Genomic DNA, 7,500 nt, shown 5'->3' on the forward strand with positions numbered 1-7,500 from the left:
AGGATATACAGTCCAAGTTTCGAGTGTTTAATTTTGAGTGTGGATATTCCCGAACAAATACGAAGTCAGGAAAGTTTCAAGGAGATGAAAGGGAATAGAGTAACATTGACATCGAGCATGTTGATCATTTCCGAGTTTGCTTTAACTTCTTTTTCACAGCGAGTTTAAGAGCGAAGAGCGGTGTTTATTAGTTCAACTTTTAAAGTACTATACACGAGAAAGACTTGTGAATCACCAAATTCAACTTGACAGTTGTCAATATTAATAACTAAACGCTTGATTCACAACTCGTCCTTTGAGATGCTCTGTAGACAAAATTTAATCCCTGTGAGTTGTGCGCCTTTTTTCAAACGGAATACTCATATTGCACGGAATCTTGACCATTCATCACTTCAGCTCAGCCTGAAAACTTTTCCTATTTTTATTTCACAAAGAGGCGAAGAAGCGAAATGAAAAACGGAGCAGGCTTTAATTTTTCTGTGTAACAGGGTCCTACCGCGCATCTTAATTCCTCCATTCGCGTAAAACCACAATCCTTGCACCTTTGACCTCAATCCCCTGTGTTTCGAAGAAAAACGTGTTCTTCTCCCCATTAGAGAGCTGCCTCGTTCGTTTGCTTCGGGCTCACTCTCGGCGGCAGCAATTAATGAAAATGCTCTGTGCTGATTGGTTGTATTGGGGAATCGTGACCGTGGTCGTGAGTACAGACATCACTGCGTTCGGTCTGTACACACGATCGAGGTCAAGATTCTCCCATACAGACTTACTAAGCTCGGTTACTGAGATGCAAACGGCGATGAGTGGAGATGAGTTGAACTTAATTCAGACCCAATTATTCATTATTCATTTTTTTTTATTTATACTCGTTATTCATTATTCATTATTCAGCTTCCACCCCGGATACCATTTTTTCGCATCATGCTTTTTGGCACTCCCATAAATAAATAATGGTAGAAGAAAATACTCAATATTTTTGTATTTTAGTTTGCAACTTTCTCACCGCAAAACATTACCGGTCTTGATGCCGGTCTAGATGGGAAATATTGATTTCAGCCGATCAAATTCGTGGATTTGGTAGTTTCCAGTCTTTGTGAGACGGAGCCGTATAATAATATGCGATAATCACCTAAGCGGTTTTTTCAAAATGGCCACAAGCCGTTTTGTCGAGGTGTCAGACGAAGAAATTAACTGTTTTAAAGAAAATGCATGTTTTTCAAATAATCACCTATGCAATTATACTAACACAATTGCTGACCTGAATATCATATTCACCTCGCCTTCGGAGAATAATTGTTAATTGTCATATTAGTTATCATTGTCATTATCAATATCATTATATTCTCTCTGGGAATAGTTAATCACACCTCATGGATTGCCCAGTTGGCCTTTGCGAGCCGAAGGGGAGACGGATTATTCAGTTATTTTTAGGACGGGTGTTGTTGGACAAAGACTAAATTGAATACACAATTCGTACAAAATAAATGTGAAGGAAAAGAATATTGGGATTCATATAGTAAAAATAAGTGAATGAAACTCTTTCGGTTGGATATGATCGTAAAAATCCTAGAACTATAAATGCTCGAGAAAAAATATCATGCTGATAATTGAATTCAAGCGGGGAATGGTTTGCAAGTAAGTAACTTCTTGGGTCTCGCTGTATTTCTTGATAATGGCATTTCCGGCCTTTGAGTGTCAACGAATTAGCCGGAAATGAAATATTTCCGCGGCACGGAAACAGCAGGGCTTAGGTCTGGGCCTTTTGTGAAGGTGCATTATGGGCATAGACATGTGAGTATTTAAGTCGATATTTAGACCGTTACAATCAATTGTCCTGCCTTTTGAAATTAAAAAGGCTTCCCTGGTCTTGCGGATTGAGTCTCTATTCGAAAATATTTTTTCTATAAGAATTAATTGCATGTGGTAATAAATATTGTGGGGAGAATAGAGAAAATGTTCTGCGACTGTAGTGGGTTTGGATTTGGTGTTGGCGTTATCTAAGGTGCGGAGGTGTTCATTAACGCGCCGGGTCGTTTAAACGTCGTTTAGTTGTAGATTACATCTGTTACATTGAAGCATGTAGATAAGGCTTTTAGTTCTGCAGGTTATGTTGGAATTAATGGGGCGTGTTTCGCCAGTGGGGAAGAATTTGTTGGTGGTAAGTCCATGCGAAATGTAAGGACAGGTAGCGCAGTTCTTGCCACAGCGAAAAGAACCGGAAGGAAGGGCGGAATCATAGTCAGTTATATTAGGGGATAAGTTAGCTGTAACCAGCGATTGTCGAAGGTTAGGGGAGCATCTACGGCCACAACAAGATTCTGGCTGTAAAAGAAGTTGCTTTAGTTGAGGCCGTCTGGTCTCAACGTTTGTCATCTGTACGCCCACTCTCCTTCTTTTACAGCCAGTTTATCTTTAGTGTGAACCTTATCAATAATCTGGACGCTAACATCCTGTAGTCTATGATGTTCAGGACTATGAAAATGTTTATAGATAAAGTTATCACATTCTCTGTCAATGAGCTCAATTTGAGGGTCCACGTTTTGTGCCGTCCCTATTACAATCTCCCTTCAATTTCACGCACGAACCATCGTTAAATTACCGCAAGCATAATCGAACTATAATCCCCTCCCCTCGGCAGCATTTCTATCATTTAGGTAAACTAGTTTATGTATATAACCAAGTAGGGTGGCTCTATGAGCTTGGGCCTGGTTCCTACCCAGATTTCCTGTCTGTTTTTCCTTGCGGGGTTTTCTTGGCAGGTTTTTTCTGGCCGCCGCAGCTCTCGGTTTGTTTGAGTTGTATGTGCTGTGATAGCGTGAAAGCCAATATCATGCATGGTATAAGTGTTTTTTCTGTAATGCTGTAAGCTGGCGCTCGGCCAAACCGTCCAAAATAAACCTAATGGATCCTACATGTATTTGATTTGTTGGGTAATGAAGCTGAAATTTGAGGTGTTTAAGAATTTGCGCATCTCATGCTCCAGGTAAAATGTACCAGGCCTTACTAAAAACCTTCTTTTGATAAAATTCAGTTGCCACAGACTCAGCGACTACAAGTCCAGTGCGACATGGGGGAGGTAAGCGATAGGAAAAAATTGAATTGTTATAGAACTGAGTAGGAATGAACTACATATTGTTCTAAACCGTCGTTCGCGGTATTTGAAATGTTTGAATTGTACATGGTATGTAAAGATTTCTCTATTTAAATTAATTTATGAATTTCTTTTATTTTTATCATTTTTTTAGTTTTTATTTTCTCCTTTTATTGACTGGTGTGGGTCTTAGACAGCCAGAGGCCGCAGGTTCGATTCGCAGCGACTTCAATGTCTGCTTGAACTTTCCTCTGATTTGTGCAGCTTTAGCTTTAAATTCCCATAAAAAGGAGCACTGACAGGGGAAGGGCGTAAAGGGTGAACCGTCGGCTTCCGTTGACACCAGTCTCGTAGCTGAAGGAACTATCAACGTTCAATAGAGTGAGTTTACCTTTACTTTATCGACGATAATGCCCCCAGCCTAACGCACTCGTTTGTGCGAATTTGAAGCACTCTGTGGTCACCCATCAACCCACAAAATACTGAAGGCATTTAATTAAAACAAATTTGGTCGCATTTTATCATCGAACCTCACTAGGCGTTAAGAATGAGAAATGCAAAAAGTGGACATTTCAGATTCAATAACTCGAATTCATCTTGTTCTTAGAGTTAGTTTGCATGTTCAACGTAGCTCGTATTTTTATTTTCATATTTCAATATTCTATTTAAAATTACAAACTGTGCTAGTGACTGAAGATGACAAGCGATCAACCAAACCTAATACAATCCAAACATTGCCAGCTACCTCTGGTGCCACAAATTCAACGATGACCATCCAACAGCGACATGATGGAGGTAAGTGATGAGCAACGACACTAATAGAGTAAAGGTCACTTTAAGAGCTTTGTCATACCGTGTGGCACTAAAGTTTTGCACTATAGAATCAGCGATCACCACACTACTGAGACATTGTGAAGGTAAGCTACATTACGATGGCTGTACTCAGCGTAAGGGTAAAGGTACAGGTTTTATAAGCAAGAGCAAAAATACCGCAAAAAAAGAAACTGCAATGTCGACATACTGTGCACAAAAATCGTTGCAATCAATCTGGGTTATCAATCGCCATTGATTGATAAGGCAGAATAGCAGAAATTACTTCCTGCAAAGAACCGCATATTTAACGCTTTTCTAAACTCCCCTCGGTTTATTACTACGTGCAGTACACAAGAATAAATATATATTTCACAGAATAAGGAAAACGGGAAAATTGTGTTCTGTGGGACTTTATCAAATGTAAATTAGGCAAAAAGGAACGCCTACAGCAAAAAAAAATGGATTTAGAAGGCAAGACCATGGATTGCCTATCGTCTAGTAATACAAACCGATAATCCCCTACCATGTGCATATCAAGTCTTGTCCCCAATTGGCTTATCTGAAGGGATAGGTTTGTACACCCTTCGTGTTTCAAAAACAAAATATTTCGTTGGAATAAGTCAAAATAAAAGAATAAGAAAGCTTAATTTTTTGATTTTTTGATTTCTTCTCTAGTGACACACCCCGAAAACCCTGGTGGCCAAGTCAAGGACACATCAGATGGCAATTCACAGCTAATTACAATAGCCGTAGCAGTACTTTCTCTTATTATATTGGTGATTGGCGTTTTTCTTTGGTTCTTTTTTATTCGTCGGCCCCGGATAAAAGGTATAAACGTATGTGTAATAATTCCTAAAAATGAAGCCATTGACACTCATGCATCCACATATCGCTGTCTTGGCAATGTATAGTTATCAACTACTTTTCAGTAACAGAGAACATATCAAAAGACATATGAAGGCGCAGATTTCTATTTCTATTGTTTCATCATAATCATTATCATTATCATTATCATTATTACTATTATTATTATGTGAGACTTCATTGAAATATCCTCAAATGATTTTACAACATTTGTGGGCCTGCGGGCCTGGGCAATGGTGCTCATGTAACTATCCGATAAAACCTTATGACTATGGTCAATCTAATAAATTAGGATGTAATATTTTAACACTATTATATATATATTTACATATATAGTTAAGAAAATAAAAGTAGTAAAATTCATAGATGCTTATGAACGAATAAAATGCAAATGAGATACTATATACGTCTTCATCATCCATAAAAGACTTTAACTAAAATCAGTTCATGAGAGAAACCTTTTCACTAATTCACAGTTTGGGAGATGATCCACTTTTTTGAGCGTTCAATAGTTGTCTTTGCTAAGTTGTTACCTAATATGCAGGTCAGGTCTTTTTCAAGATCTTTGTAGTAAACTGCGAGAAAATCAAAGATTACTGTAATGAACTTTACTTTATGACCTGGGTTTAAGTTCTGTAAATACCTGGTAAATGTTTTAAATCTATACATTTATCATTCTTGTGTTTAGTTCTCATTGTAATTGTTCCTGGGTTGCATATCATTCCTTCTTTGATGATCCATTCTTTATTCTTCTTATCCAATATACGGATATCTGGTCTATTTGCCCCGTTCATTGGACATTTTCCAATTTCCAGGGTATATCCCACAAGATCTTTGCTTCGTTGTCCTCTTGGCTTGGTTGCGGATACGATTGCTTGTACCACGGGCTAGAAACCCAGATTCTTCAAATACGTATCTTTCCAATAAAGAATGGTAAGCGGGGCGTAGCATTCTGTCGTGGACGTGCTTTGAACAGTGACAGTGCTATGTGAGAACAGCCACAGAGTATGTGTGATACTGTCTCCTGATCTTTAGAACAGACAAGGGCGTAGCTGGGGGGTCCTGGGGTGCCCGTGCCACCCCCCCCCCCCCCCACCCCCTCCGTTGTAAGCCCTTTTATCAAGCAAACAACTTACAATATTCAGGTGGCGAAAACGCCACAATCTGGTGAGTACCCTCTGTTTGACACAGCGTGTGCCCCCCCCCCCCCCCCCATCCTTTGAAAAATCCTGCCTACGCCCCTGAAAGAGTCGGCAGGACAATTCTTCTACTTGTTCCTGTAACTTTTGTGATCTATAGGTCTTTGTGTTAAGAAGTTGCTGTCTAATGCTTCTATCTACTGACATGACTACATTCGGAATGTTCTTCCACTATCTAAAGATGTGGTACGAGTGGGCTGATACTTCTGGATCCTGCCAGTGTTGGGTCACAAACTTTCCGATCCATGGCTGTTTCATGACTTTATTTCTTTATTTTTGCGTTTCTTCATACTTGCTTTATGGATATCTGTTTTATTTTCCTGGGTTCTTTATCGTTCTCTATTGTTACGTTGTCAGTGTCTTCCAAGACTGCTGCGCCATCCTCAAAGTGGTAATTAAGTTCTAGTTCTTCTGCGTACTTTTTGGCATCTTTAAATAATGGCCGCAAGTTTCTTTTTTTCTTTTTCTTCTTGGAATGATTTGACAGCAAGTCGCATTAAAGTTGGAGTACTTTTCGGAGAGTTCTAGCTGTCTGCAATAAGATTATTTTGTCTCGGTCTACAACCCTGAATTTCGACACCTATTTTTTTAATACAATTATTATTATTATTATCTGTTGTATTGAATAGCTTTCCAGTTTACAATTTATTTTGAAACTTGCTGCGGACAGTGTCTAGGCAACAGTTCCTGGACTGAAAAAAAAAAAAAAAAAAGGATGTGTGTTTCATTGTCTTAAACTGTAGAATTTTTTGGTGATTTCACAGTTCTGTGATATGATCCACTTCTGACAGTTGGTTAGCACTTTAGTAACATCTTTCTTGTGGGCTAGATCAGAGAGTTCTTTCTTTAGCGTGGTGTTGAAATCTCCCAGGAAGTTAAACACTATATTGGTTTGCTTGATCTCATAGTCGGAATAGAGTTTTCGGAGACCCAGTCTTAAATCCAAGTACTTTCTCTTCTTATAATCGTTCCTATCGTTGATCTGTCCGATATTACATACAGTTCCTTCCACTAGGATGATAACTTTGTTCTTCTTATCAAAGATCGTCATGTCTGGCTTGTTTGCTCCATTCTCTGGCGCCCTATCTATATATATAGGCGTGTCCCAGAGAATTTTAGCTTCGTCGTTTTCTGTGCTTGCTTTCGGGATCGCTAGCTTATACCACGCTTTGGAGTCGTCGTTTTCCATGTTATATACTGACAATAAGAGATGGTAAATCGGCCTTAGCATTCCATCGTGTCTCGCCTTGTAGATTGTTTGGGCAATGGCAGAGCAGCCGCATAATAGATGTGGGACGGTTTCTTCTGCACTGTGGCACAGTGTGCACACTAAGTCTAAGCCTTGATCTTTTTCTTTCTTTACCCTGTAAACCTTTGTAGGGACGAGCTGTTGTAGAATACTGGTGTGCACACTTAGTACGACGTCCGGTATGTTTTTCCACTTCATGATTGGGTTGAAGTTGTCTTTAGAGATGTCATTGTCTTTCCAGCGTTGAGTGACATAGTTGCCCAGCCATAGTTGTTCGGAGACTTTTT

The 7,500-nt window shown here is 39.3% G+C and overlaps 1 protein-coding gene across 2 annotated transcripts in view; it reads left to right on the forward strand.

Moving 5' to 3' along the window:
- The window catches only part of LOC138016461 (uncharacterized), a 35,087-nt gene that overhangs the window by 21,127 nt on the left and 6,460 nt on the right, over nt 1-7,500 (forward strand). The window contains exons 3-5 of one of the 2 annotated variants that reach the window (XM_068863595.1): nt 3,029-3,073; nt 3,776-3,883; nt 4,577-4,729. In XM_068863595.1, the coding sequence (XP_068719696.1) occupies nt 3,029-3,073; nt 3,776-3,883; nt 4,577-4,729 (306 nt within the window). Of the gene's footprint in view, nt 1-3,026; nt 3,074-3,775; nt 3,884-4,576; nt 4,730-7,500 lie in introns of both variants that reach the window. The other variant, XM_068863596.1, reaches the window with a different exon arrangement.

Source organism: Montipora capricornis, chromosome 9 (assembly GCF_036669925.1).
Source record: "Montipora capricornis isolate CH-2021 chromosome 9, ASM3666992v2, whole genome shotgun sequence".
Taxonomy (NCBI): Eukaryota; Metazoa; Cnidaria; class Anthozoa; order Scleractinia; family Acroporidae; genus Montipora; species Montipora capricornis.